Below are 27,844 nucleotides of genomic sequence, written 5' to 3' on the forward strand. Positions count from 1 at the left end.
TTATGATCATTCGCATCATTATCCCTGTCGGTCGATTTTCCTGTCTTTTCTAGATTCTCTCCTTTCTTCAGATATATATCAGTCAACGCTCCCCACGATACGCCTACGCCACCAGGTGTCATCTGTGCGCACCGCATCCATGTCCCTCGAACATGGAAATCCGCGCGTCGTCGACTGGACTCTCCGATAATCCCTTCTGGAGTCATGTTCCGCAGACCGCACGTCATCCGCGGTGGCATGTTACACTCAGCAGATCCTCAACACATTTCCAGCACTATCTAGATCCCTAGCATCAAAAACAACAATCATCATCTACCTAGGTACCGACTCCTCCGTATACGAATCCCCCCTCTCCTCTCCTCTTAGCTGCATCCAAATTGCGGGGGAGACTAATGCCCAAGGGGAAGCATATTAATCACAACCACGAATGACTTACAGCCGTCGGCTCCCCCCCCGTGTCCAATCAGATCCCCCCGCGGGAGACGATCGACTCCCATCAAATGGGATTTGCGGAGAGAGCTTCTCCTCCTCTGGTCTCCTCTTCCGTTCGACTTCAACCCCGCCATCTGGAGATCAACCCTCTCTCTGTCCTCGGAAGAGACTACCCATTCGAAGGAAGCGGGTCCCGGTTAGTCGATTCTCATCCACTCCCGCGGTTGACTCCGGTCGCTTTGTTCCCAACCTCCCAGATCCCATGGTGGGAGGCACCAACCATGGATCCCTCCCTCCCTGCTGGTCGAACCATCTCTTAGGCCAGGGACCAACGCCGTCATATCACCTGATAGACCGCTGTTCTGGCCCTTGTCCCAACGGCGAGACAACCCATTGGAGGGTTTCAAACCTTCCCCCGGATGAATCTGTCCCAGCCAGTCACCTCCCCAGCCAGATCAACCATATCCATCGTTGAAGTCCAGACCAGCCATATGTCCCAGAGGGTGATAGTCCGGCCGGCCGATCAACGTGACTTCCAAGTAATCTCCATCTCATCTGATGATGCCCCCCCTCAGGATCGACCGGGCGACCGAGGATGTGCCCGATCCAGTAAGGCAGCTCTTCCCCGCAGACTCCATCCAACTCACTCGCTTGGCTTCTCTCCACCTCCCGTCCTCCACCCGACGCTAGTACCTTTGTAGCGGTCGTCCGCAGCAGACGAGCCATTGTCCAGTTGGTCCAGTGTAGAAGCTGACGCCACCGTGCTTGGGCCTACATTCATAGATTGATTGGTATAATACACGAGACGCAAAGACCTCTATCGACACATTACACAGTAGACACGAGAACCACCCACGAGAAACCATCAAGCCCCAGCCGGCACAAGCTCAAGGCGCATCCAACGTGCCCGCTCCAGCAGTGGCCTGAGATCCCTTCTGCTGGCGCAGCTTCTCCTCAAACTTGGCAAACTCGTGCATCGAGATCTCCTCCTCCGCATCCATCACCTGCTCCACGCCCTGCACCTCCTCGATCTGCCCACCCGTTAGCAGCCGCCACCAGTCAACCCAGCATGAGAGGGCTCCGTCAAAACTTACATAGTGCATGAGCATCGACTCGATGCCGTTGCGCAGCGTCACCGTGCTCGAGTCGCAGGTCCGGCAGGCCCCGCGCAGTTTCAGCATCACCACGCCGTTCTCGAACCCGCGGAACTCGATATCGCCGCCGTCCTCCTGGATCGCCGGCCGGATCCGCGTGTCCAGCAGCTCCTTGATCATGCCGACCACCTCCTCGTCCTCCTCGCTGTAGGCCAGCGACTCCTCCTCGCCGCCCTCCTGCGCGTGCTGCTCGCCCGTCCGCGCCACCGTGTTGACGATCGCCTCGCCCGACGTCACCGCCTGCGTGATCAGGCTGAACACCTCCGGCTTGATGTGCGCCCAGTTGGCGTCGCTCGCCTTGGTCACCGTGATGAAGTCCGGCCCGTAGAACACCGCCGTGACGCCCTCCACGTTCAGGAGGTTCGCCGCCAGCGGCGACGGGTGCGGCGCCGCTAGTGTCGACCGCGGCGACAGGTATTCCAGGAACGTCGTCGGGAAATCCTCCGGCAGCACGCGGTGGTTGGGGATGAACTTCAGGGCCTGCGGTGGGAGGGCTGGTTAGCATTTTCCTTCGTTGAACCGGGGCTGGCCTGGCCTGGCCTGGCCGGCCTGGGCCGCGGGAAACTTTTCACCACGTACATCCGGGTTGGGGGTGTTTTCGGTCTGGATGAAGATCGACCGCTTGCTCGTCGGCGACGCCCCGTTCACTTTGACGGCGGGCATGTGGTTCGGGCGGAGAGTTGGCCGGCGCCGAGTCTCTGATGCCGTGATGGCAGGCAGGCGAGCCGATCGATGGATGCTTCTGTAGGTGCCAAAGACGGCGGTTGGCACTGTCCGGGACTCGACCGCGTGCAACGGCTGCATCGCCTGTCGGGTGCTAAGGAGTGCTCGTCGAAACATGGTTGCGGATGTCGAGCTGACCGACATGATGTGATTTTGTTGGGATGGATATGGGGGGTTGAGAGGGTTGTATGAAAAATGGTGGTTTGGAAGGCGTTTCCTCCGACGGCCGGTACATCTGACGCAATGATCGCACGTGATTGTCGGGAAACTGCTTGCTGACAAATGTGGCATCCTCCGGCCAATGAAATCCAGGCGGTTTGATATAGCGGAAGACGAATCAGGAAGTTCATACTTCCAGCTGGAGCTCTTTCTACTATGTACGCCGTATACGCCAGTATCTACCCTGTCCTGCTAATACCCTTTGCCAATTTGCACAGTCTGGCCGTCTCCATACCACAGCCGGCCCTTTTGGATGACGAGGCCTCTCTCCTCCCCGACATGCCACTCGCCTCCGGCTAGGATGGTTCCGTCTTCCCGAGGCCAGTACTCGCTCTGCAACTTCCTATTGATCGCCTCGATCTTCTCGACAAGCAACCTGACCTGAGAACGGTCAATTTCCACCAGACCGCCTTCTTCCTTTGCCGTGAAGCCATCTAGAGTGATAAACCGAGCTATGGTCAAATGAGCCGAGGGGACGCTATACCGCGAAGCAACGGGGATGCCGGCGTCCCGGACCATCTCGAACACGTCCCGGCGGAGATGGTGGTACGAGTAACGGTCGTCGTCAGGGCTGTGCTGAGCATCTGAGCCCTCTCCAGCGGCCGGAACGAAACTCAGCGCCATCGCTGCAGCGTCGAAGCTCACCATTGGCTTGACAAGACGGGTGCAATGAGCGAAGGTGTAGTCTGCGATCTGCTCTGCGGAAACGTCTTTCGATGACTGCAGCTTCCGGACCATGGACTCGATCTGCTCCTCCGTCAAGGAGTGGGCAATCTCCAACACCGTTGTGTGAAGATTGTCGCTTGGCATCAGCCAGAGTGCTGTCTGAAGTGAGCTATTCATTCTGGGCATTGCGACTTCTTCCGCGGTCCAGGAACTTACTCGGTGCAACCTCCCTCAATTCCCTCTGTACGAAGGCAATCAGCTCCCGAATCCGAGGAGGAGGCTTGGCCCAGATAACGAGACAATTGCGAGGGTCAACGTATCCGTCTTCCTTCGTGGGGCCGTCCAGACACATCAGGATTTCGTCTAGATTCCATCCGGGGAAGTCGTCCGCGAGGATCTTAGCGGTCTGTTGCGCATTCCGATTCACCCGATGGGTCTCATAGCGAGCCTGTAGCTGAGCCTGAAAGGGCTATCAATGCGCGTACTAACCTATGAAAGGCCTTTTCTTACTGCGTCGTTGTTGGTCTCTGTGAGTAGAGTCTGGTAGGGGTTATCCTCGGAGATCGAGATTGGAGACATGGTTGACAGCCCAGTTGCGCACTTCTCATGCGAGATAAAAAACTTAGACATTCTTCAGCGAAAGAACGGTACGAAGAGTCATCGTGATGGATTTCTAATCCCATGGCTGAAATAAGATGAGTAGAAGCCACTTTGTAGAAATAGAACCTCCTATTGGACCATTCGCTGCTTGGCTATGCTTGGCACTTGGCGTGGGGGTATACGCTGTAGATGGTGGTTCAGTTAGATGAGTCGGGAAATTTATTGCCATTTACGTACGCAGCATAGCTTCTCCCGGGCTCTCACGGAGCCCAATGTGCAACAATAGCAGTGAGAAACTGGGTTTGTTCAAAGCGATAAACGTACAGGGTATACATACTCCAGGTACAAGCACACGGAAATATGCATCCTTTCCTTGACACGAATACTTAGAATAAAGAACGCTTTACTGAGCGAACAGAAACTAACTATAATCCAGACCCCTAAAACACACTATAGACCATACAGGGTATGAGTATTTGAATACCACAACTGCCTATCATCTAGTAAAGAGATAATGCCTCTATCATGCAGAAGACGGCGACTCAGGCGGAGACGGTTTGTATCGATGAGCGGAGTAATACTTGGGCCAAACCATGTCCTTTAGGAAGAACCCAATACTTAAACCAAGTTGAGGAACTAGCATGAACACCATCTGGCACCATTTATATTCGTGCGTCAGGCCATGGACACAGTAAAACTGTGCACACTGACTCAGAGGCGCCAGGAGCAATTGGGCCCCCAGCGTCTTCATGTTAGGCTGGAGGCAGTAGGCCACCGATCGGCAGATTTCGTTGGCATAGTGCACGGCAAGGGCAGTAAACTTGGGGAATGATCCAGTCATGGTAAGATCTAGCGGCGACTCCGAGGCATCGGTTGCGTTCTCAGATGTCCCGGTCCTCAATGGAGCACGATATTCGTCTGGACACCCCGGCGAGGCAAGGATCTGGTCGATAAGGGGGTAGAGAAGAATCAATGATGTCCAGTACAGTAGATGACATTCCGCGCACGTCATGGAAGGGAACTGAAGATGATCCGCAAACAGATCCGTCTGGAGAGATTTTCTGAAGCCGCTCCAGAACTCGGGGTCAGGTGGAAGCAAAGAGGGCACTCCAAGCCTTTTCTGCATCCCAAGACAGATCATATGCAATTTCTCTTCCAATGCGAAGCACAAATCGAGTAACCGTCTCCCCATATGTCGTGCCTCGTGTGTGTCTTCTACCTCGTGTTCTATGAAGTCGTCAACTTCTTCCATGAGAGCGGTGAGCTCGACGAGCTCGTCCATGATTTCATCAATGGGATCGATCTTTTCTGTGCCTTGTGACGGGTCATGGTGCTTTGCTGGTGGATAGTAGAGACGAGGCGCTTGTCGCTTCCCAATTGCATCACACAGCTAATTTGGTATCGCGTTAGGGAGCTGGTACACTAACTGAACTTCAGAAGCCGACCACTCACGGTGACAAACTTGAGCTGACGGTGAAACAGCTTTTCTGCAGCAGAATCACCATGCGATCCCGCACATTGATTGGTGATTGCATTACTGCCTTGCACATGGGCAATCCAGGCCGAAAATCCAGGTGGCGAGCAATTGATCAACTGATTTGTCAGGCTGCTATCAATTATCGGTTGGGACAGTAAACACACCTCGTAGATTTGGAAAACTACTGTCGTGTATAGAACATCTTTGCCTAGCGTACTGCCTGATCTTATCTTGCCATTCAGCATCCGTATAGCGTTGCCGTAGAGCTTAGTACTATATTCAAGCAGATGACGGTCTTGGTTCTGCTTGGCCAGGAAAGCCGACGATAGAGAGATGACGGCTTTATCTAGCAGCCGGCTATCTCCCGCAAGATCGGGCAGCGTCTGGAGTATATTTTTGCCAGTCGAATCTCGGATATATTCAGATGACGGTACGAAGCAGTCGACGAAGCACTGGAAGAGCTGGGACCGGAGCTCCACGCTGGTATTGCACCGGGGTATCTCGGGCTCCACGGGAACCAGCTGATGCGTGCCCTTGTCGGCCGTTGCATGCGCTCGACGGACTAGCTTCTGTGGTCCCTCGCCCATACTGGTGGAAGATTTGTGGATGAAAACCCGTTCCCTCTCGTAGCCGGTGCATACATGGCCATGTTCAGTACACCGTCGGCATTCGGGCCTAGTCTCATCACACTGGATGTTTTGTTAGCGCTCCTCGGTACTGCCAAATGCTCAGGCCCTTCGCTCACCTTTACTTTCCGTCGGCGACATGTATTGCAGCCTGTCGATGTGAAAGGGTTGCCACCCATGACGATATGATATCATGACGGACCTACAGTCCTGAACTATCAGGTGATATTAGATACTATTAGAACCTAGATAATAATATGGACTGTCTACTCAGCGCCGCTCTTATGAAGGTTCTTGTGCACGTGATCTGCAACAAAGATTGGTCGAGGAGGCGGACCGCAATATGTCATCCCATGTGTCGCGGAATTCTGTACTGCGTATATAGACAGAAAAGCCAATGAGCGTGTTGATGACCTATCCGCACCATGTCGAAGTACCAGACTGTCAGAAACCACAGTATATGAAAGCTACCATCTTATGACAGGCAGAGAACCTCGCATGTACGTGCATAGCTCCAGTCTTTGGATGGAAATCAGACATCCGTCCATACTCGTGGAGACGGCACGTGAGCGGAGCTGAGCTTCTTTTTTATCGGAACTCCGAACGCTTTTGACAAGGACGCGCACCGTGTCTACGCCAACCCTTGTTGGGATAATTACCACAGCGGCACGCGATTTCAACACTATGACCCAAGGGCTATCATTGAAGCTGAGAGGCTGATCGATCGCTTCTGAAGTAGCGATAAAATGCCCCGCACGTGTGAGGTTTGCGCCTCCGAACCTTCCAAGTACCGATGTCCTACCTGCGGGCTTATGAGGTGTGTTTTATACAGGAAGCATTTGATTCAACGTGGAGAAAAGACAATTAATCGATTTCAGTTGCTCCTTAGCGTGCACCCAGTCCCACAAAATTTACTGTGCGCCTAAAGTACAGCCACCGAACCCGTCGGAGCAAACGAACAGCAATCCAGTCGCGAACGAAACCAGCGGCCACGGAGCGGATAACTCTGCGCAGAACCAGTCCCAAAGTGGCTTGAGCCCGGCAGAGCTAGGGTCCTCATCTGAGCTCAAAGCTCTGCTAGAACAGTACCCTTCACTCCGCGATCAACTGCGAGATATCTACAAGGCCACACTCGAGGAGGAGTGGGTAGAATCCCAAAGCCAGCGTGGGCGTCCAAGGCCGTTCGGAAAGGGGAGAGGAGGCCACCGGAATTGGGGACCATACACTCGTGAGAAAGGCTTCAACCGGGGTTTAGGGAAGGTCCGGAAATTGCGAGAGACGTGTGAAGAAGGCACCGAAACGGGCAAGAATGCCGAGGGATTCATGCGCTTCATGATGCTGGTGAACAAGGAGACTATGGAGCCGCATTGCACGTGAGTATTCTGGTGAGAAGATAGACTCCGGCGAGCCCTCACCCAGTGAGATATACTCCAGGAATTTTTGGATGGGCGCCCAGCTTTTTGGTGACCTTGAGGATCCTCTGTTGCAGCCATCCAACATCGCTACGACGGCTCACTTGGTGAATATCTTCACATCGTCCTAATGACAAACGTCAAATACTTGCAATCCAATTAATACTGGCCATCTTGAACTGGATCCTTTCTAGCTTCATACCATCTCACACTCCGTCGTTCGTGGACCGTTCAACCGTAAGTCATACCATGAGAGCATTTGTATGGCACATATAAGCTACGCACCCCGCAAAGATCCAACTACACAACGGCCCGACCTTAGATTTTCCTCGTCCGAACTTTCGCTTTTCACATAAACGGGCAGAATCGAGGGAATGTGCGGTTACCCATATGGATTGTACCGCCGAACGCAAAAGTTGCATGACCGTCTCAAGAGTATGCGAGCCCATGAGATAGCCAGGGTTTCCAACAAATATAATTACCAGGAGGAACATACGCCCAAATGTCCTCTAGTTTTGCCTATCACCGTACCATCCATGCACTTATTCACCTATAGGCTTCAAAGTGTGGCTGCATGAATCAGAAATGATAGTCAGCCAAGGGCCAACTCGTCCCACCCCCTGCATCTCTGCAGCTGCATTAGCATGCCTTGGATTCAGCAGACCACCGTGCTAGCCACGTCATGACATCTGCCGAAGTGCGGAGTAAAGGAGGAGATATGAAGCCCATACTCTGCTTCCAATCCTTTGCGAGGTGATTCTAAGCAAATTGGACTTGTGAAGGACGTCAGCAAGGAAGGAATCACAAACCCAGCATGGAATTTCATATAGATTGGAATGTGGACCGCCACAAAATCGCCCAAACAGTTGGTTCTCTCATCGGCCTATGGATTGTTTACCATATCTTGATCGCCTTGTACAACATCTCGCCTCTCCACCCGCTGTCCCGCTTACCTGGCGACAAACGGGCGGTCGCAAGCTATCTGTATGAGGCATACTTCGACTGGTGGTGCTCAGGAAGATATGGGCATGAGATTCGTCGTATGCACGAGCGTTATGGTAAGTGAAGAATTAGTCGCCAATCAATTGACTCCTGGCTGATGCCATCACAGGCCCCATAGTTCGAATCAACCCAGATGAGCTTCACTGCTCCGACCCCTATTTCACTGACGAGATCTACGCTGGACCGGGTCGTGTCCGGGATAAATGGCAGCACCAGCTCAACACCGGGGGCGCCGGTCCGCTGTCAGTGGCTGGGTTCTCGACTGTTCCTCACGAAGTGCACCGCATGCGAAGGGGAGCTGTGGCCAGATTTTTCTCGCGCCAGCAGATGCTCAAATTTGAGAACGAGGTGCATGAGTTCACACAGCTTACGGTGAATAAGATGCTGCGCTCGGCCGGTAAAGGACCGTTCGAGGTTAAAGAGGCTTTCAACTGCTTCACAGCCGATGTGATCTCCCAATATGCCTTTGGGGAGCCGATGGGTTTCGTTGCTCAGGATTCTTGGGAGCCCAACTTTGCTACATGGGTGAGGTCCTTCTTTACAAGCGCGTATATGTTGAGATACAATCCTCTAGCTAGAAAGACGGCCCAGCTCCTACCCATGTTGGCGGACTACATGGGCGAGGACGTCAAGGCCGTGATGCGGCAGATGAACGTAACCATTCCCGGGTACATTAAGGCGGCATTGCACGAACCTGAAAATGGAAGAATCTTCGCCGAGCTGGTCCAGTCCAAGTTGCTGCCTGAGTCTGAAAAGTCCATGTATAGGCTCGCCGGCGAAGGGTTCACCCTTCTGATTGCGGGAACCGAGACAACTGCCGTCAGCCTTGCCTGTTTCTAACGAACCGAGGGATTCCTGCTGACTGAACGCGCAGGCCACGTTGAGTGTGATTACGTACCGCCTCCTTGAGCAGCCCTTGATTTACAGGCGTTTGATGGACGACCTGCAGGGTCTTGACCCTGACAACCTGAAGTGGACGGAGCTGGAGAAGCGAAGTTACTTGTGGGCCGTGATACACGAAGCCCTCCGCATGCAGCCTGGTGTTTCACACAGGTCGGCAAGGATTGCTCCTGATGAGGAGTTGATATACAGCAGCCAAGATGGCAATGTTGAATGGATCATTCCACGCGGCACTCCGATTGGGATGACCTCCATGATCAACCATTGGAATAAGGAGCTGTTTCCGAACCCGGACAGTTTTAATCCTGATCGATGGATAATCAATGGTCAGCCCAACTATAAACTACAGAAGATGTTGATCTCGTTCTCGAAGGGGAGCCGCTCGTGTCTAGGCGAGCCGTAAGTTGGACCTTACCCGGTCTGGTCAGGTCGATACTAATGCAGCTCTTAGTTTGGCATACTGTGAGCTCTATCTTATGACAGCTCTTATGGCGTTCCGTGTCATTCCCCGCGCACGCCTGCATGAGACAACCGTAGAGGATATTACTTATGACCATGATCAGATTGTGGTGCAGACGAAGAAAGGATCTATCTCGGTACGCATTGCAATCTCGTAGAGTATTTGATTGAGGGTGCACAGGTATTGTCTTTGGTCGTATCGTCGTATCTGTGTTTAGCTGGAGGAGGAAGCAATGGGGGATCAATTTGAAGGGTATATTGTCTATCTCTCCAATCCTTCGACTCTCAAAATTGGGAAGAAGGGCGAAGAAGGGCTTGTGAGTTAATAACGTAAGATAAGACGCCATAGTTGAACTTAGGGAGTGTCTTGGTAGTGAATCCCTAAATGCCTCGACGAAAGAACCACCGCTAAGTTAATGCTCGGAATCGATCTCGACATCCCTTTCCACTCCTCCATACCATCCTTACATCTATCCCGTCAAGATGGAACTCAATCTCGCCAGCATTGGTGATTGTTAAGGACTTTGGAGATCCGCTCAACACAGACAAACTTCCAGGGCTTTCTGGGCCTTTCTCCAAGTTTGCGATATTGAGCGACTGGCGTGGTTCTTCCGTGGAAACAGACCCCTTGGCAGCGCACATCCACATCAATGTCATCAATTGCAAGAGCTGGACGAGACAGAGATCATCGTAAATGTGGCCCCAAGGGCTTTGTGAGAGGCCGTGATAACGATGAATGTGCACTGACGAACAAAGAACGTTTGAAATAGCGCATATCTATCCGAATTGCCTCAATAATAACCATGGAAAACCTCGATAGAGTCCGCCCGTGGAGATGAGGATATGGATAATACCAAAGATCAGAGCACAGACCCGTATTTCTGGAAGACTCTATCGGCATTCTGGCCGGAGGAAAAAAAATCAACGAATGGATGTGCCAGATCTTCCGTAACTCATCTGGCAATCCCTTGGAACTGGTTTCGCCCCTGCCGCTGATAGAGTTGCTCGACCCCCAGTGGCATCTTCGCCAAGTCTTGTCCATGTCTGGAGCATCCGACATTGATCTCCTTGAATATGAGGATAATGACAGTCATGATGGGGAGATGGGCAGCGTTCCAGCTCACAGAGAAATCGGCGAATGACTCGATGAGCTTGAAACACCATACATCGTAACTCGTACGTGGAGTAGAAAACAAGCTCCAGAACTTTTCAGAACTATCAATCACATAACATCAATCGATGAGCCCTCATAGATATCGTTCTGGAGAGTCGAATCAGTGACTATCTGAACCTTGGCAGATGGCTTCAACGTCAATTCGGTACGATTGCTACGAGATGTATGAGCATGATTGCTATGAGGATCCTTCACCAACTGCTGTATTTTAGTCAGCAGTAGTCAGTCGTTTTCGTCATGTAACCGACTGAGACTCAGCTTAGAAATCAATCAATTCAATTTCTCACCGATTCAGATTTCCATAGGTTTATATTGATGGAAGCAGTTTTCTATTATGAACGAGTCGATGCATAATTGCCCCTCTTCAGAGGAAATGTGTAGGTCCAGTACTATGGGCCATTTGTCTGGCTACTGCTCGGATTGGGCTCTGTGCGGATGACATGCCGTAGAATACGCAGTACATTCAATGTGTCTACTATCTCATTTCCACCCATGCCTTCTCCACAGTATTAATTAAGCCTACCATGGGAGACGTAGACCCCTCTTCGACCCAAGTTCAAAGAGCGATGCGCAGAGCGAGAGGCTGCCAGGATGTCAGGCTAAGGAACGCTAAACTGGCCAGTATGGTTGTCACTTGTTAATTGAATCCGAGGGAAACGCTAGGAAGGCAGCTTCTTTGGTACGCTAGTGGAGTGATAGGACCAGGCCGTGCCCTGAGAGGCGACCCTGATGGCAATGTTTCTATGACTGGTTGAGATGCACGCGTTGGGCTCCGAAGGTGACTCGTCATCTCACGATGGGTATGGAGCATACACAGTTCCAGTCTTTTGACGGTGATGAGAATTGCGCCTGCCACAGTGGAGTGGACCCAAACTTCGGCGGCCCATTGTTTGTCTCTCGGATCTGCAGAGTGCTACGATGGGTGGTTTGTCTCAAACTCCAAGGCTCTAGTTCACCTGTCAGAACGAGGCAGATGAGGACTCCGTACTTCGTCCCAGGGTCGCAAAAGAGGGACCAGCTTCGGTATCGCCCTAGTGTTCGCTAGTGGCGCCGTTGACAGCCGTCGGGCCATCGCTCGGTCTCGTTGCCTTGTGCTCGCCCGGCGGTAACTCGGTTAGCGAATACAGTTGCTTCTTAGCCTGTACTGCGTAGGCTTGCGTAGGCTCCAGAGGCCTGTCTTGACGCTGGTGGGGCAGCTGACCTGCCACTTGCCATGAGCCAGTGTCACTCGAAAGGCTGCGATGATCCAGTGGATCTGTCCGCAGAGCTCGGCCATCACATTCCCCGCGAGATCGTTCAATCAAACAATCTTGGATTGACAGACGGTCTGTGATGAGGGTTGGGTGCAGGACGGCCATCACACTTGATGAACCCTCGGTGGTAGCGATTGGGGAAAGTCTCCGCAGCGACTCCCCTTTTCTGATTTGGAAAGGAACTTGGCAGAACTGCCTGTATACTCCGTACGGAGGGCTCCATCCGTCTGTCTTGCGTCGATTGCCGGGGAGCAGTCGATGATTCGCCCCTGGGTTTGGGTCTGGTGCACCACTGGGGTTACGAGGCACGGATTCCCCGGTTTAGTTGGAGATGTCTTGGTGTTCATGATCTGGAGTCAAGACAGCTCGTGGAGTAGGGATAGTGGAGGTGGATGTAGTAGTACTTTTCATTCTGATCGTCCAATGTATGCAGTGTACCTAGTAGTAGTGGTAGCAGTAGTAGCAGTAGAACCCGCGAACCGCATTCCCGTTGGTGACATAAAGGTTTTTTCTCTCCGCCTGCCAACTTCTTCCTCACCATCACCACCTCCTCCAACTCCAAATCATCTCCCCCTCCACCTCGCCCAAGAATCCCTGATATTAATTCATATTACTTCCCGGTCTCCACAGTTCCATCCAAAAGGTTTCGCGAATCCGTTCCCTTACCGCGGTTCTTTTTTCTCCGTCCCGTCTGACTAACGTCAATGTCTGTCGCTGCAGGTGGATTCGCGCACGAGGGCGTCCTTGCAGTAGCCCCATAAAACTAATTCAAGCTGATCCGCAGTCCGAGCAAGGGAGGCATCAATTGCGCGATCAGGTCCATCCACGAGAGCTCAGCTTCAGCTTCCTGACAAGCAACAATGGATGCGCGGTCGTGCGCACTCCCCTCGTTCACCTAGCAATTGATTCTCGCGCTGTCGCACGGGCTCGAAATCTATCAGACTGTGCCTTACGCAACTCCTCCCCGCGCTTTGAATGGGTCTGCCGGATTCGCTTTTCACCATGACCTCCCAAGCACCTCGACGAGAGAGGGCCTTTAGTGACAAGGCCCAGGCGGCCATGGCGCCGCAACGGCCTGGACTGCCGGGGAGAACGTTCTCCGCCCCCGTGGGAGGTCTCCATCGATTGGACTCTACTAGAACGGCGACCGAGGGTGGGATGAAGTCTGGACGGACGGTGATCGAAGAAGAGGAGGCTCCGACGTCTCCGGGGGAAGGAATCACGGCCCTCCGGGCAGATGAAGTATGATAACGCCGTTTTGCTCCTGCTCCGGCTTGTGCGTGATCTGACGAATCCGTTGTCTAGGCCTCGTCGAAACCGAACCTCCCCCATGTCACGATCGCGGTTATCGGTCATGAAACGGCCGGCAAGACGACGTTCATTCGAAGCGCCCTGGACATGAAGCACTCGCCCACCTCTCGATCGACGACGAAGAAAATGTCCCTAGACGGGAGCGTCTACATCGTTCGGTTACTGGAGATCGAGGCGCGGGATATTTCCATCGCAAGCGATGGCACCGTGGGATGGCCTCGATTCGGGAATGAAACGCCTCCCACTATCGACGGAGCTCTCGTTATCCACGATGTAACTCAGCCCGCGAGTCTCTCCGCACTCACGGGCCTCTTAGGTCGGCCATCACCGTCCCCTCGCCGTGCCCCGCTGTGCGGCTCAGGATGTGCACTTGCTGATCGTGGAGTACAGACAGCTTGACCGAATCTTCGTTTCCCTTCATATTGGTGGGCAGCAAGTGCGATGTGCAGAGCTCCGATGGACCTTGCGAGCCGGCGTTGGCGAACTATGAGTTCCACCGCACGTCCCCTGACTCCCCGCGGTCGCAGAAGCTGTGCATCGCCATGGTGCTGCGATCGGTCATCGGACGGAAATATGGTGAGTGCTGTGTGTCTGTTTGGTTTGCATCTCGGTGGAGAGTGTGGTTCCTTCTTGACCACCGGACGAGAACACGGAGGCCAGAGGATGAGAGATGGAACCCAAGCGCAAGCGCAAGCAACAATACGGTGTGCGCCGTACAAAATCCGCTCAATCTGAGGCGTTGGTCCACCACGTTCGCGCTAGTTGTTTAGCGTTCGCGTATCCTCTCGTCCTCCTCCGCCGATCGTCAGGGTGGAAAGGGTTGGACCACATAAATGCCGGGGCTGCTGCAGCACCCCGTTGGGATAGAACCTTCGATGCTAACCGTTCGCTTTTCTTGCTTCTGTCGCAGATCTGATTGAATATTCGCCCAATTTTCCCTCGCACGCGGGGAACCATACTCGAGCCCTCTCGGAGACTCCCACTGCCTTCACCGGAGCCGCTGGCGGCCCCATTCCTGATACTTGGAATTCAGGAGTCGATGGGAACGGGGTCGACCGTCCTCCCACCGACCAGACCACCGCGTCAATCCTGGCGTCGACTTCCCAGGGATCACGATATGCCCGGAGCAATTCGCATCCGGTGCGACCGCATACCCCTCCAACTGGCACCCGGTTGAACCCGCAGCGCCCATCCGCAGAAACAGGCGAGTCCTCGCCGAGCAAGGATCGCCACCGACAACACCGATTGCACACCGCGTGGCGGAATAGCGGCGGATCGGACGCCTTTAACAGCTTCTTGGAAATGGAGGACGAGCTGGACGAGCCGCGCAGCGCGCCCTCGAGTCCGGAGAGCAAGGACCCGGCGCCCAGCGAAGAGTCGTCTGCGTCGTCGAACGAGACCGGTTTCACCTTCGACGAGCTGGTCGATCGGCTGGTCGCGCAGCCCATGTCGAAGCAGGATTCGAAATTCGCCTCGATCTTCCTCTGTCTGTACCGCAAATTCGCCGCCCCGTCGACCCTGCTGAATGCGCTCATCCACCGCTTCGAACGGAACGAGAGGAACACCGCCGACCAGCTGACTCGGATCGCCGACCAATTGCGGCTGCTGACCGTGATGGCACAGTGGGTGTCGGAATACCCCGGCGATCTGGCCTACCCGAAGACACGGAAGCGCATCACGGACTTTGTCTCCACGCTGGAGAAGAGCCACTTCTACATGTTCGCCGCCAAGGAAGTGGGCTCGTATCTGGAGGTCCATGCCGAGGATGACGATGTCGGCTGGGCGTTCCGCGATGGCGACGTGGACACCTTTGACGGCCAGGACACGTTTTTCGACACGTCCGGCCGGAGCTCGCCCACGATGTTCCTGGGCGTCTCGATCGGCGAGGATGCCTCCGGCGGCGACGAGGAAGAGGAAGACCCGATCTACAACATGAGCGCGCTGGATCTCAGCGAAGGGCTGGCCGAGTCGACGTCGAGGCTGGGGCCGTCCCTCGGCCCCCCTGACCGGCCAGGCACCGTGCTGAACCAGTCCTTCACGTGTTTGAATCTGGACGCAGCGCAGCGCGAAGCGCAGATGCTGGAGGTCACCCCGCGGGCGCCCCTGACGAAGCTGCAGTGGCGGCAGTTCATGGAGATGCCGGACGAGGATTTCGCGCGCGAGCTGACCCGCATCGACTGGATCATGTTCAACTCGTTTCGCCCGCGAGACCTGGTGCGACATGTCAGCATCTCCGGGCCGGACAAGGACAAGATCCAGAGTCTGAAGCACGTCAACCGCATGATCAAACAGTTCAACCACCTGGCCTTCTTCGTGGCCAGCGTGATTCTCTTCCGCGACAAGCCCAAGCATCGCGCGAAGGCCTTGGAGAAGTTTATGAACATCGCGCAGGTGAGTCCCCTCTCCTGGAGGGTGTTTCCAGACCAACCCCCCATGCTGACGTCGCAGAAACTCCGTCGGCTGAATAACTACAACTCCCTCGGGGCGGTCATCGCCGGCATCAACGGCACGCCGGTGCACCGACTGTCGCAGACGCGCGAGCTGGTCCCGAACCAGACGCAGAAGGACTTCATGAGGCTGGTCATCCTCATGGGCACGGGCAAGAGCCACTTCGCCTACCGGCTCGCGTGGGACAACTCGTTCTCGGAGCGCATCCCGTTCCTGCCGCTGCACCGGCGCGACCTGGTCTCGGCCGAGGAGGGCAACAAGACGTTTGTGGGCGACACGCGCACGCGCATCAACTGGCGCAAGTTCGAGGTGATGGGCGAGGTGGTGCTGGGCATCCAGCACAGCCAGAAGACGCCGTATCCCCAGATGCCGCGGTACGAGGAAGCGGTGCGGTTGGTGCTCGAGATGAAGCTTTCGGGGGATGACGAGGTATTCACCATCCGGTCTTTCTTGATTGATCCCAGGCTAATTCATGACAGGACTTGTATGCACGCAGCATGCAGGTAGAACCCTCGACGGGCCCGGACACCGGTCGCAAGAAGTTCGGCTGGCTCCGCTCGTAATGACAATAGCGACGAGATGTCTGATGAATGATGACAAGTGATCGGATGGGATGTACATACATGGATTTAGAGATTCCCCGCCGGGGGGGCCTGCAAATACAGCTGCAAATATGGTTCTATATGGAGTATTCCTGAGGCAGAAATATAGTCACGTGATGCCATCCGTAAAATCCATGCAACCCAGCTTTAACTATCACCGAACTACACCACCCGAACACCTACATCTCCCCCCAAACCACCACAACCCAACGGGAACCGTCACAATGACGCCCTACACGAAATCCACCTACCGCGCCCTCCTCCGCGAACTCCCCCGGCGCACGCTCTCCGCCCCGACACCCCTACACAACCGCATCCGCGAGCTCTACCGCCGCCCGCTGGAGGAGACGGCCGCGGTGTCCTCGCTCCCCGTGGAAGAAGAGCTGCACCGCCGGCTGCAGGAGGCTGAGCAGATGGCGCAGTATGCGCGCGCGCAACGCATGTACGCGACCCTCGTCGACCGGTACAACCCGGGGGCCACCTTGACGGAGCAAGAGAGGATCCGGTTGACGGCGAGACGGGTGGGGTGGGATCTCCCCGTGGATGCCAAGGAGGCTTAGAATCAGCAGGGAGATGATGTGGGGAGTGGCTATACATGGAGGAGTCTGCATGGAGTTCGGTGTTGTGCTTTAGCAAGGGCTTGACTTCTTGTATATTACATTGTCTGTTCTGTATCTACTCCGACCCGCGCATGAATGCATAAGCGAAGCTGGTCTGTCCTGAGCTGTCTCAAACTCGACGGGGAGGGGCGCGTGGCCGGAGAATCATCGGGAGGATAACCGATGCCCGGACCGTGGGGATCCCTCTGGGGTAGTGATGTGGGTAGTCGTCGACGATGCGAACCTGCAGAGAGAAAAAAAAAAAAAGCGTTCATAACCCGACCACCCGCGTCATCCCAGCTGAACCTGCTCCATCTGTCGCCGCAGCGTCGTGCTGCTCTCTTCCTCCTCGGCGCCCACCTCGATGGTCGTCTTGGGCCGGTTGCGGTTCAACCCCTCCAGCAGCGTGCACGCCTTGCACACCTTCTGGCTGGAGATATACCCGCAGCGCACGCATTTGCCCATGACCTGCTTGCGGATGAGCTTCGGCGGCGGCGGCGTCTTCTTCGGCAGCGCCACCTCGGTCTCGCGCGCCGCCGCGGCGTCATCCTCCGCCAACTTCTTCTCCATGGCGGCCATCTCGCCGCCACGGGTGCGTCCGCTCTGCGCACCACCACCACACCCGCCGGCCGACTCCTCCGCCGTCGCAGCACCGCTCCTTTTCACCTCGGCGGGCACCAGCTCGGCCATCTCCTCGCCGCTGCGCACGATATCCAAGATGGAGCTGGGGCGGATCTTCTCCAGATCCTTGATGAGGGAACGGGCGCTGCCGCGGAACGCCTCCGGTGAGTAGATGCACTCGGTGCTGAAGTAGTCCAGCTGCTTGTGGTGGGCGTAGAGGACGATCTCCTTCTCGTAGGCGTACTTGAGCGGCTTGGAGCGCTTGATGTCGGAGGCCGCGGAGTCGGTGACGATACTGGTGCCGCGGGCCAGGCGCGGCAGGTCGCCGCGCAGCAGGTTCATCATGACGGTCTCGGCGACGTCGTCGGCGTTGTGGCCCGTGACGACGTGGGTGATGCCCAGGCGCGCGGCGCCCCGGTCCAGCGCCTGCCGCCGGAACACGCCGCAGTACGTGCAGTTGCCCTTCTTCCCGACCTGCGCCACCACCTGGTCCATCGTCCACCCGTACAGCTCGCCGTACCCCACGATGCACAGCGGCATGTCGTACTGCTGCGCGTTGCGCTTGACCGTCTCCAGGCTGTCGTCGCGGTACCCGCGGATGCCCTCGTCGATGGACAGCAGACAGAGCGACAGTCCGTAGTCGTACCGCTCGTTGAGCGTCTTCAGCACCGACGCCAGCACCGTGCTGTCCTTGCCGCCGCTGGCCCCGATGGCGACCCGTTCGCCGCGGTGGAAGAGGCCGGTCGCCGTGATGGTTTCGTGCACTTCGGTCTCGAAAACTCGGAGGAAACACGCCCGGCAGAGTTTCTGGCGGTTCTTCGGCCGGATGATGACCGCCCGCGCGGTATGGCAGGCGGCACAGGGGGAGGGAGGCATGTTGGCGGGGGAGGCAAACGATGGGGGGAGGGGTGTTTGTTACTATGTATCACCGACTTATCAGTTTCCCTCATTGAGGCGATCAAGTTTGCTGCTTAGTCATGTTTGCCGTGTTTGCACAGGGAGCTCAAAAAAAAATACAACTGCCATTAAGGTACAGGTACTCTAGATCCAAACCCTATAATACAGTCTATGCTTACATCTTCCCCTTGAACAGATTGGCAATCATCTCCCGTCCCGTGATGCGCGACGTCGCCCACAGGGTCGGGAAGTCCAGCGTGCTGGAAAAGGTGTCCGCGTAGCCAAAGAACAGCATGGGCGGGATCCAGCCACGGGCGTATTCCAGCGCAAAGCACGACGCGTCCATCTTGTACTGCTTGACCTCGCCGCGACGCAGGTGGTGCACGCTGCCCTGCGGGTAGACCTCGGGTTCGTAGGAGCCGGGCACGTAGGCGAGCTGGGTGCCCTGGAGGATATTGAAGTAGTCGTCGGCGGTATGGCGGCCGGTGTGGCCTTCGGTGCCGATCGCAGTGCCTATGGTAACATTAGCAATGGAAGGGGAATGAGGAATGAGATCCGGGAGCGAGCGGGAGGGCTACCGAAGACGATCAGATATTCCGTGATGCCTAGCAACAGTCAGCGGGAGTCGGAATGCAGATGGAGCGGATGAGAAGACGCACTGGCATGGATGATGTACATGGCACCCATGGCACCGCCGGCATTGTTAAACACCCATTCCTCATCGTGGTTCAGGTGGCGGCCCGGGGTCTTCTCCTCCAATTCGGAGACGATGTAGGAGACGACGGCGCGGGTGTCATTGCCGTGGGCGGCGATGGCGCGCTGCGAGAGATCGTGGAGATGACCGGGCTCGAAGATGTAGAATTGGTCCAGACGGGCGTCGAAGTAGCGGTAGAAGCCGGCCAGCAGGGCCAGCAAGGTGACCAGGAAGGTAAAGGAGCGCATGGTGGAGGGAGGGTAGGGAGGAAGTTAGGGCTGCATGTGCGGTTCGTGGAGTATGAGTTTTGTTCAGGGATGAACTCGGGGCCGAGTTCCGTCTTGGCTGGAGTATACAATCTACTCCGGAGGACATCTACGCAGGATGTTTACAACTATACGCAGTGCAATCGACAATATCGAGTCAGGAGGTACTCAGAGTATGAAATGTCTAATTCTATCAAGCCGGCCGACGTCCGAAGATCTGTAGAATCTCCACCAATCTCCTCTCGCCCTCCGACTGCGTCCTCCTCATCGTGTCTCAGGTTGAACATGGTCCGAATTGATCCACCACTCACCTCTCCACCGGCTCCAGCCAAGTCAAGCTTCTTCACGGAGGATGGATCCGGTCGCAGGTCGAAACGGCCGTCGCTCCGACCCTCCGGCAAGCGGTATAAGTACGCCGGAGAGGGAGCTGGTTCAGGAGCTCTCCAGCAACTCCGAACCAGACACTCCTTGGATTTCGTTCATTCTGTCTCTATTGAGATTCACCATGAAGGTTGCAACCCTCTCGCTGGCCTCCCTGGCCTCGGCAGCGGCCCTGAATGCCAAAGTCCTGACGGGCAAGTCTCTCACTCGTCGGGCCGACTTCTGCGACCAATGGGGCCAGGTCACCGCGGGCAATTTCATCCTGTACAATAACCTCTGGGGCCAGGGCAATGCCGATAGTGGTTCCCAGTGCACGGGGCTGGATTCCTCGGGCGGCAATGACTCGATTGCCTGGCATACCAGCTGGAGCTGGAGCGGCGGAGCCGGCCAGGTCAAGAGTTTTGCCAATGCGGCGTATCAGTTCACCCCGAAGCAGCTGAGCAGTCTCAGCGCGGTTCCGACGACGTGGAAGTGGCAGTGAGTGCGACCGTCGAACAGGGGAAATAAACAAGCGCATAATAATAATAATAACAACACCTCCAGATACACGGGCTCCGACATGGTCGCCAACGTCGCCTATGACTTGTTCACCTCGTCGACGGCCGACGGCGACAACGAGTACGAGATCATGATCTGGCTGGCGGCGCTGGGAGGTGCTGGCCCGATCTCGTCAACGGGATCCCCCGTGGCCAACCCGACAGTGGCGGGCCAAAGCTGGGATCTGTACTCGGGCCAGAACGGCGCGATGCAGGTGTACAGCTTTGTGGCGTCGTCGGAGACGGAGACCTTCTCGGCGGACCTGATGGATTTCATCACCTACCTGGAGAACAACCAGGGCCTGTCGACCAGCCAGTACCTGATCGACGTGCAGGCCGGCACGGAGCCGTTCTCCGGGCAGGACGCGAAGTTGACGACGTCGGCGTACTCGGTGTCTGTGGCGTGACGGAATCCCTGGAGCGAGTGCCTTGAAGGGGGAAGGAAATATGCCCAGGTCAATAGTTTGCACGAGGGATGGGGTGACGCGCTGTGTTTCAGGGGAGAGGGGAGAGGGGAGCACGTTAATCTGCTGGATGGAGCAGGACTAGCAGAACTGCAGGGCTAGCAGAAATCTACGCAGGCTTCTATTTTCCACCCCCAATCTACTGGATATGATGTGTGATTAACTCGTGGTGGAGTCGGGATTTAGCGCTGGGCTCCACGGCATATAGATGCATAAATCCAGCGCTGCAGACATCGGACGACTAAATATATCCGGCGCCTAATGGAACATCTCTTTTTATCGGCGCTTCATGATACCTGGCAACCTAGCTATCTACCGGAATGATGATCCTGGATCACTGGATACCAAGGACCGTCAAGGACGACAGGACATCAGGGATTCTATGCCCCTCCACCTGGATTCATCCCTTGATAAAAGCCCGATCCCTCGCCCCAAATAGATCGATCCACCGGATTCCCGACGATCTTCACGTCCAAATGGCCCGATGATTGGAGCCATGCAGTCGCGCGCCAACGGTAGGCACAGCAATAGTTCGGCGCCATTGGATGGTTGGAATGCAGGCAGCGCGTCCAACCGCCCGTCTGCTTCCTTGCATGAAGCCATCCATCCAGCCCTCAGGTAGAACCTATATAGTCATGCCTATCATCTCATGATCATTTCTTTCTGCTGTACACACACACACTCTCTCTCTCGTTGGCTTTGTCTTTCTCTACATCTTCCATATAATAATCCCAGTTCCGTCACTCTTTCGACGCTATCCACCATACTGTCATACTTCTATCCAGTCTCATCCTGTTGACACGACAACTCACATTCCTCCTGCTGGGCAGGATTTCCTGACATACCGGACTACATTCCAGTGCTAGGCTTTGCTTCGGCCGGGTCTTTTTATCTCCTGCTCGCTCGTCCTTCGTGGTCTTTTCTCCTTTCGCCTTCCTACACCTACACCCACACCCTGCTCCCACCTACCACATCAACACCATGATGGACCCCATCGATCCCTACCACCTCAACCGCGCTGCCCTGCATGAATTCGTCCGTCAGCCCGTCACCCGTGACATGGTGGCTCATTTGGGCATGCAAGCCTCGAGGGTCATCCGCTGCGAACCACATGTGACCAGCAGCGGTGCCGATGATTCCCAGGAACAACGGCAGCAGCATCATGAATCTCGCCATGGCCAGCCGACCCCCCCGACGACTCCTCCCTTGGACCCCGTCGATGCTCAGCTTCCCCCCCTGCCCTCCATCGAAACCTTTATCGCCTCGCTGGTCACTCGCTCGCAGGTCCAGGTCCCGACCCTGATGACCTCCTTGGTCTATCTGGCTCGACTGCGTGCTCGTCTGCCCCCCGTGGCCAAGGGCATGCGATGCACCGTCCATCGCATCTTCCTCGCCTCGCTCATTCTCGCCGCAAAGAATCTCAACGACTCCAGCCCCAAGAACAAGCACTGGGCCCGCTACACCGCCGTCAAGGGATACGATGGTTTCTGCTTCTCCCTCCCCGAGGTCAACCTGATGGAGCGTCAGCTGCTCTTCCTGCTCGACTGGGACCTTCGGGTCACCGAGGAGGACCTCTTCCGCCATCTGGAGCCCTTCCTCGCCCCGATCCGCCGCCACTACCAGGCCCAGGAAGAGAAGAAGCAGCAGCAGCAGCAGCAACTGCGCGAACAGCAGCAATCCCGCGAATGGCGCCGTTTCCACGCCTCGGCCGATCTGCTGGCCTGTCGCCTGCGCCGCCAGAAACTCGAGGCCCGTCTCGAGGCCGTCCACCGCTCCAACTCGGTGCATCGCCGTCAGCGCCTCCCCCCGAGTCCCAGCTCGTCCAGCTCCCTCTCCTCCATGTCCTCCACCAGTGCCTCGCCGGCCTCTTCCCTGGCAGACGCCACTTCCGATCGCTACCGCCCGTATCCGCCCCGCCGGCGCCCATCCTCGCGCGCTGGGGTCTCCGTCTCCCCTCCCGCCGTCCAGGATGTGCCCCCGCTGTCCCGAGCGGAGACCCTCCCCTCGCTGTGCTCTCGCGCATCCAGTGTGGCTCCCAGTTCCCGTGGCACCCCCTCCAGTCTGCGCACGTCCAGCTCCATTGCCAGCATGGCGGAAGAGGACGTCCGCGTGGTCGATGGCAGCTGCAGCCCGTCGCTCAGCAGCGGCTACGTCCATCTGCCGTCCACCACCAAGCTCGACGAGATGCCCCCGCAGCCACCCAAGAAGCTGCGCATGGTCGGCCACAGCGGCAGCACCGGGTTCATGGCGCGGTTTTTGGCCTCCGCAGCGGGATCGTACATGCCCGGTCGCATGCGGTCGCATGCTTGATTTTGTATTCTGCTTTCCGCTTCCCCTTTCTATCTATCGATTTCTATTCCTTGGCTGTTCTGGTTGAGCCGGCCTCGACGACAAAATCTATACCCCTACTAATACCCTAGACGGTGGAAATCGTTCGGTCTCTCGTTAAAAAGCTGATGTCTTCAATACCCGAATACCTTCTTTTCTCTTCTCTTCTCACGTCCCCTCTGCATTGCATCTGGCGTTGCCTTTTTTTGTCTTTCTTGTAATGGATGGATTACCGACAGATTGGTTAGGTAGATGCGATCTTGCGATCTTCGATGTATGTATGAGCCTATGTTTATGCTAGTAATATTATTATCCATGATTCGACCTGGCCTTTGGAAACAGCCCTTTGCCTGATACCACCATCGCTGGGCAGTAGAGTAGACTCCCCCCCGCCACTCCGAAATAGGATCCCACATGGATCAGACACGAGCGCGCCGCGGATGTACTGCGTATGTATCCGAGAATGTCAGCGGTATGTAGGCAAGGCGCGCAGCATGGGGTGATGCAACGGCGCGTGCGTGGAGGAATGTTGGACGTGGTTGGGGTGTCAGATATTGATTGGGTATGCAAGGAGTGGGGATAGTGTGAACTCAATCTATCAATTCCGTCGTCTACAAAGTACGGTGGCGAGGGCATTACGTGAAATGATGAGCAGAGGATTGTCTATGGAGGCTACAATCCTGTCTGCCTCTTGGAAGGACCTGTACGTACGTACGTAGAAAGTCGGATGGGGCGATACTCCCGCCGTTCCATGCGAAACCGACGCTCGAGCCCGTATATTGTCTGTCTCGCTGCTGGGATTGCATCTTCGAGTGGACTCGGAGATGGACAGTTGTCTAGTGTTGAATCACGAGGTGACTGACGGAGGGTTTGATCTTGTGGCTTTTCCCATCGTCGTGCTGTGGGACAGGATCAATGCTCTACTTCAACCATGGCCATCGTACCTGGACAAGAGGCCATATCTGCTTTCATGGCCGTCTTCAGATAATGGCCCTCTGTAAGCTGAAACGATACTAGCAGCTTAGACTATGAGGTCTGTCCAGCACCTTAGCATATAGTCATGCTGCAAGCACAACCGATTTTAGGCGTAGAAGCTCGGATCGCGGTCATCCTTGGTCCCTGTCTATTGCAGGTGAACAGTCTGCTATGAGTGGAATGACCTGAATAACCGTCTTACACCAACGAGGACTGGATAGTTGATAGAGATGGTGATCAGTGATCAGCAACTATATAACTATCCTGAACCGATTCACCGCATGAACATACGTCGTAACCCCTCTCCTTCCGAGTCACTAAAGTACCAAATGATATTCACCAACCACATTTGTGCAAATCTAATCCCGTCCCCCTCATCGAGCAAATCGCATGATTTGCAGCCAGCAGTTGTGGGGATGCGGGGGCGGCAGGTGGGCCAGCGTGCCCGTCAGTGCTGCGGAGTGCGGAGGAACCCGATCATCCAGGCCCATGTACGCAGGACGCAGTACGGGGTATCTTCTTCTCCTACACCATACCATTCGAAATCATGTCCACGAACATCACCGTCGACTTCCAAGATTCTATAGGCATCATAAAGGTATTGCATTCATTGTCCACCCCTCCGTCAGACGCTCATCTCGTCAAGTTCAACAGACCTGCTCCAGAGACGTCATGGTCCGAGTCTCTCCTCCCTGAGCTGCTCTCAGCATTTCGCAAACTCAACGACCACCCACGCACGGGGTTGACCCTGGTGGCCAGTGACGGTCCTTTCCACTCCATAGTGAATAATACGAAAGGTATCATTCTATCGAAACCATTAAATGGGAGGTTCTAATAACTGCGACAGATGGGCAAGACCATCCAAGCACGAACGCTTCAAAAATCAAAGTGTTCTACATGCGCAAATTCATCCAAGGTAGATATTTCATGGAAATATATGGCTCCCAAGCTGACTTCATAATCCCAGTGCTCCTGCATTCCATCATCCATCACAAGAAACCCATCGTGCTAGCCTTGGATGGGCCCCCAGCATGGGGCGGTCCAGTCTGGGTCGAAGGCGTCCTGGACATTCTCGAGGCGGCAGCGACCGCTTATCTGGGTGTTTCTGACTCGACTTGTACCACGGAAAATCTAAGAGAGACTGTCGTCCAATTATCCTCAGCACAGAACCAGTCGGGAACTGGTATGGAGGGGCAGGATGGACGCAATGGACCCTCAGTTGGGGAGAGACTGTCGGTCGCGCTTGATGCCGCTCATGCGTCAGACCGGTCACTGGATCGAGGGACCTTGGAGAATTTTCTCAAGACGATACAACCGATTGGTATGCTTGTTCCGCTCTTCCTGCTGCGTCTGGTGGATTCTGACTTCATTCCATGGCAGATCCGCGAGTCAGGGTTAAAACAAGGCTATAGAATGAAACTCCATTACCATATTCACTCCTACGAAAGACTTTGGTTTCTGGAAGATGGTCATCCCTGCAGAAATCATCTGCTGGTCGGTAAACATCGCTCGATCGGTCCTGAAACCGGATAGTAGACTGCTGAGCTCCATGAGGCAAGTACCATAGGCCTACATGTGTGCATCAAACATGCTATTCCAATGAATTATTGGTTTCTGTTTGGCAATCCAATGGCTAGAGTCCCCGCGAAAACACTATTAGGCCCATGCTTCTATGGTGTCCTACAGCCAGAGCCGTAGAAGACACGCCTAGCTATTTACAAACAATGAACTCGCTCTCAGGGGCATAATACTTCTTAGCATCTGTTTAGCTGTCTTCACAGTAATCATCTTTGCCTTCTCCACCATCGACACATTTACCCTTACACTGAGTTCCTGGTAGGCTAGGAAACAGCCGAGGATTGTGTTTGTCAAACCCTCCTATAGTGCACTCAAATAGAGTGTTAGACGGGAACTTGTCGACTATTGGGTCTGTATACAATTATTAGCAAAGTGAACATACTGAGACAGTATTAGGGTGCTTACAACTCTTGGACAGCGCACGTCTGCAATACTTATAACCCAGATCGCACTCCCATGCTAGAGCCACTGGGACTATGAGGATAAAAAGAGAAGCTAACTTCATTTTTTCTTTGGGACGGAGGGAGACTTGGAAAATCGCGAGTGGTTCCACAGGTATAACCTTTCAGCGGTATGTATTTTAGAAGATATGACCTGTTTATGTTCTAGGAGCCCTATGCTTGTTGACCACATTCATTGGAGCTTCATGCCTTAGATGTGATACAGGATGCTTTTAGAAGCCCCTTGGCTATTCTCCTACAGGGCCAGTTGCTCCCTTGCCGACCAGGTACAGTAAGTGAGCATAGTTGACATCTGTTTATTGAACAAAATACCAGGGTAAACATAGGGAGGGACTGGGAGTTCTATGGTACTAGGAAACACATCGCTCCCTTACTTCTGTACGACTTCAGTGTACAGCAATTCTCATTGAAGTAATTTATTCCAGATTTTTCGTTCCACAAGATAGTTTAGAATGAACGTATGAGCGAGGAAGTGCTCTATCAGCCTGGGTTCAGCCCCTCTTTTCTCCTGTAAACACCAAGGGCGAAATTTATGGACAATATCCATGCTTGGGCCTTTTTTGAATATCTCCACCGGCGTAAGCATTAGCCATTCCCACCTAAGCTTTGGATTGGATAGGCTCGCAGCTCGAAAAGGCTAAATAAAGCATCTCCAAAGAGTGTTGGCCTTTAGGTGCTAGCTCAGTAACCAATTCGAGAATGTCTCCTGTGTTCAGATATATAGAGGAATAATGCAGGGGTTTCTCTTTTATGGCATCTTGTGCAACAATAGACACAAATTGTAAATTCATAATACATATGTCTACCCCTAGCTATGTACCTAGGAAAACTATAAATAGGTTAATACGCTTCTAGATTAATACGTAGCTCTCTTAGTATATCACAAGTTAACAGACTATATTATCCCTCTAGAACTCTTCCCTACTCTCAGCATACATCTTACATCTATTAAAGCGTCTACATCTCTAAATATGAAGCTCGCTTCCTTTTTCCTTCTGGCAGCAGCTCCGACTGCTCTATGTTGGCAGTGCACTAAAGGTCTGAAGTACTGTAAAGGAGCATTTGAGAAGCATGGTCGTATGTATCCGATACTACTAGCATATGCTCACTTTAATAACTTTTCACAGTTAAACTGAACAAGAATGACGGAGCAAGTACTCTATATGAGTGCAAACTAATAGCAGCCCCCGGGTCGTCATGGCATGGGCTTGGTCCTGTGAAGTTGAAGGAGTGTGGTGAACACGAGATATGTGTGGACGGGGGACAGGGCAAAGATGATTACTGTGCTGCCGCGGACTATATGATTGGTCGGAAGTAAATTTGTTGTGACGAGGCGAGCGTGGTCGGTATGGCTTCAGGTTGTAGTAGACTCCTCCTGTTAGGGCCCTGAACTCTAGTGCTTCAGGTTTCAGGCTAATAATCATTGAATTGCGCGAAATTTGTGTGGAATCTTTGCCAACTCTACGATAAATAGATTTACTACGGAATATGTGAAGCCATTAGAACGCTTTTCTGGGCTTATAAGGCCACCGTCGAAAGAGAAGAACGCGGCTTTGGACCGGGAGTTACATGACTAAAGACGCTGT

The 27,844-nt window shown here is 54.6% G+C and overlaps 12 protein-coding genes across 12 annotated transcripts; 8 read left to right on the forward strand and 4 right to left on the reverse strand.

The window, feature by feature from the left end:
* The first annotated feature begins 95 nt into the window (after positions 1-95).
* BDV59DRAFT_181472 (uncharacterized protein) lies at positions 96-1,105 on the forward strand. Its single transcript, XM_073690244.1, has one exon. It carries the CDS (start codon positions 428-430, stop codon positions 905-907), a length of 480 nt encoding a protein of 159 aa, XP_073546439.1. The 5' UTR covers positions 96-427; the 3' UTR covers positions 908-1,105.
* Positions 1,106-2,499, reverse strand: BDV59DRAFT_181474 (NifU family protein). The gene is made up of 3 exons (XM_073690245.1): positions 2,166-2,499; positions 1,527-2,066; positions 1,106-1,463 (listed from the first exon to the last, which is right to left on the reverse strand). Exons 1-3 carry the CDS (start codon positions 2,451-2,453, stop codon positions 1,320-1,322), a joined length of 972 nt encoding a protein of 323 aa, XP_073546440.1. The 5' UTR covers positions 2,454-2,499; the 3' UTR covers positions 1,106-1,319.
* A 1-nt stretch (position 2,500) lies between these two features.
* On the reverse strand, positions 2,501-3,833 carry BDV59DRAFT_181478 (uncharacterized protein). The gene is made up of 3 exons (XM_073690246.1): positions 3,705-3,833; positions 3,411-3,654; positions 2,501-3,349 (listed from the first exon to the last, which is right to left on the reverse strand). The coding sequence occupies exons 1-3, from the start codon at positions 3,822-3,824 to the stop codon at positions 2,721-2,723; spliced, it is 993 nt and encodes a 330-aa protein (XP_073546441.1). The 5' UTR covers positions 3,825-3,833; the 3' UTR covers positions 2,501-2,720.
* Positions 3,834-4,317: 484 nt separating this feature from the next.
* BDV59DRAFT_203275 (Zn(II)2Cys6 transcription factor) lies at positions 4,318-6,076 on the reverse strand (the record flags this gene model as incomplete). Its single annotated transcript, XM_073694236.1, has 4 exons — positions 4,318-5,184; positions 5,247-5,387; positions 5,436-5,960; positions 6,017-6,076. 4 exons carry the CDS (start codon positions 6,074-6,076, stop codon positions 4,318-4,320), a joined length of 1,593 nt encoding a protein of 530 aa, XP_073546442.1.
* Positions 6,077-6,643: 567 nt separating this feature from the next.
* On the forward strand, positions 6,644-7,274 carry BDV59DRAFT_203276 (zinc finger HIT domain-containing protein; the record flags this gene model as incomplete). Its single annotated transcript, XM_073694237.1, has 2 exons — positions 6,644-6,714; positions 6,776-7,274. The coding sequence occupies 2 exons, from the start codon at positions 6,644-6,646 to the stop codon at positions 7,272-7,274; spliced, it is 570 nt and encodes a 189-aa protein (XP_073546443.1).
* A 689-nt stretch (positions 7,275-7,963) lies between these two features.
* BDV59DRAFT_62176 (cytochrome P450) lies at positions 7,964-9,908 on the forward strand. Its single transcript, XM_073696784.1, has 4 exons — positions 7,964-8,367; positions 8,421-9,130; positions 9,186-9,610; positions 9,663-9,908. The coding sequence occupies exons 1-4, from the start codon at positions 8,124-8,126 to the stop codon at positions 9,826-9,828; spliced, it is 1,545 nt and encodes a 514-aa protein (XP_073546444.1). The 5' UTR covers positions 7,964-8,123; the 3' UTR covers positions 9,829-9,908.
* A 2,739-nt stretch (positions 9,909-12,647) lies between these two features.
* BDV59DRAFT_181489 (putative Ras guanyl-nucleotide exchange factor RasGEF) lies at positions 12,648-16,574 on the forward strand. Its single transcript, XM_073690247.1, has 7 exons — positions 12,648-12,740; positions 12,818-13,339; positions 13,403-13,724; positions 13,799-13,984; positions 14,319-15,799; positions 15,857-16,285; positions 16,336-16,574. Exons 2-7 carry the CDS (start codon positions 13,073-13,075, stop codon positions 16,417-16,419), a joined length of 2,769 nt encoding a protein of 922 aa, XP_073546445.1. The 5' UTR covers positions 12,648-12,740; positions 12,818-13,072; the 3' UTR covers positions 16,420-16,574.
* Positions 16,575-16,630: 56 nt separating this feature from the next.
* BDV59DRAFT_181491 (LYR motif-containing protein) lies at positions 16,631-17,331 on the forward strand. The gene has a single exon (XM_073690248.1). The coding sequence runs from the start codon at positions 16,683-16,685 to the stop codon at positions 17,016-17,018; it is 336 nt and encodes a 111-aa protein (XP_073546446.1). The 5' UTR covers positions 16,631-16,682; the 3' UTR covers positions 17,019-17,331.
* A 17-nt stretch (positions 17,332-17,348) lies between these two features.
* BDV59DRAFT_194129 (ERG2 and Sigma1 receptor like protein-domain-containing protein) lies at positions 17,349-19,517 on the reverse strand (the record flags this gene model as incomplete). Its single annotated transcript, XM_073692339.1, has 4 exons — positions 17,349-18,442; positions 18,696-18,697; positions 18,755-19,088; positions 19,235-19,517. The coding sequence occupies 4 exons, from the start codon at positions 19,515-19,517 to the stop codon at positions 17,349-17,351; spliced, it is 1,713 nt and encodes a 570-aa protein (XP_073546447.1).
* A 135-nt stretch (positions 19,518-19,652) lies between these two features.
* Positions 19,653-20,974, forward strand: xgeA (putative endoglucanase). Its single transcript, XM_073690249.1, has 2 exons — positions 19,653-20,393; positions 20,460-20,974. The coding sequence occupies exons 1-2, from the start codon at positions 19,888-19,890 to the stop codon at positions 20,857-20,859; spliced, it is 906 nt and encodes a 301-aa protein (XP_073546448.1). The 5' UTR covers positions 19,653-19,887; the 3' UTR covers positions 20,860-20,974.
* A 568-nt stretch (positions 20,975-21,542) lies between these two features.
* Positions 21,543-23,693, forward strand: BDV59DRAFT_181498 (cyclin family protein). The gene has a single exon (XM_073690250.1). The coding sequence runs from the start codon at positions 21,898-21,900 to the stop codon at positions 23,224-23,226; it is 1,329 nt and encodes a 442-aa protein (XP_073546449.1). The 5' UTR covers positions 21,543-21,897; the 3' UTR covers positions 23,227-23,693.
* Positions 23,694-24,766: 1,073 nt separating this feature from the next.
* On the forward strand, positions 24,767-25,631 carry BDV59DRAFT_203284 (uncharacterized protein; the record flags this gene model as incomplete). Its single annotated transcript, XM_073694238.1, has 4 exons — positions 24,767-25,016; positions 25,067-25,135; positions 25,187-25,540; positions 25,600-25,631. The coding sequence occupies 4 exons, from the start codon at positions 24,767-24,769 to the stop codon at positions 25,629-25,631; spliced, it is 705 nt and encodes a 234-aa protein (XP_073546450.1).
* Positions 25,632-27,844: the final 2,213 nt, after the last annotated feature.

The sequence above is a fragment of the Aspergillus ambiguus genome (assembly GCF_047715705.1).
Source record: "Aspergillus ambiguus strain CBS 117.58 unplaced genomic scaffold BDV59scaffold_23, whole genome shotgun sequence".
NCBI lineage: Eukaryota > Fungi > Ascomycota > Eurotiomycetes > Eurotiales > Aspergillaceae > Aspergillus > Aspergillus ambiguus.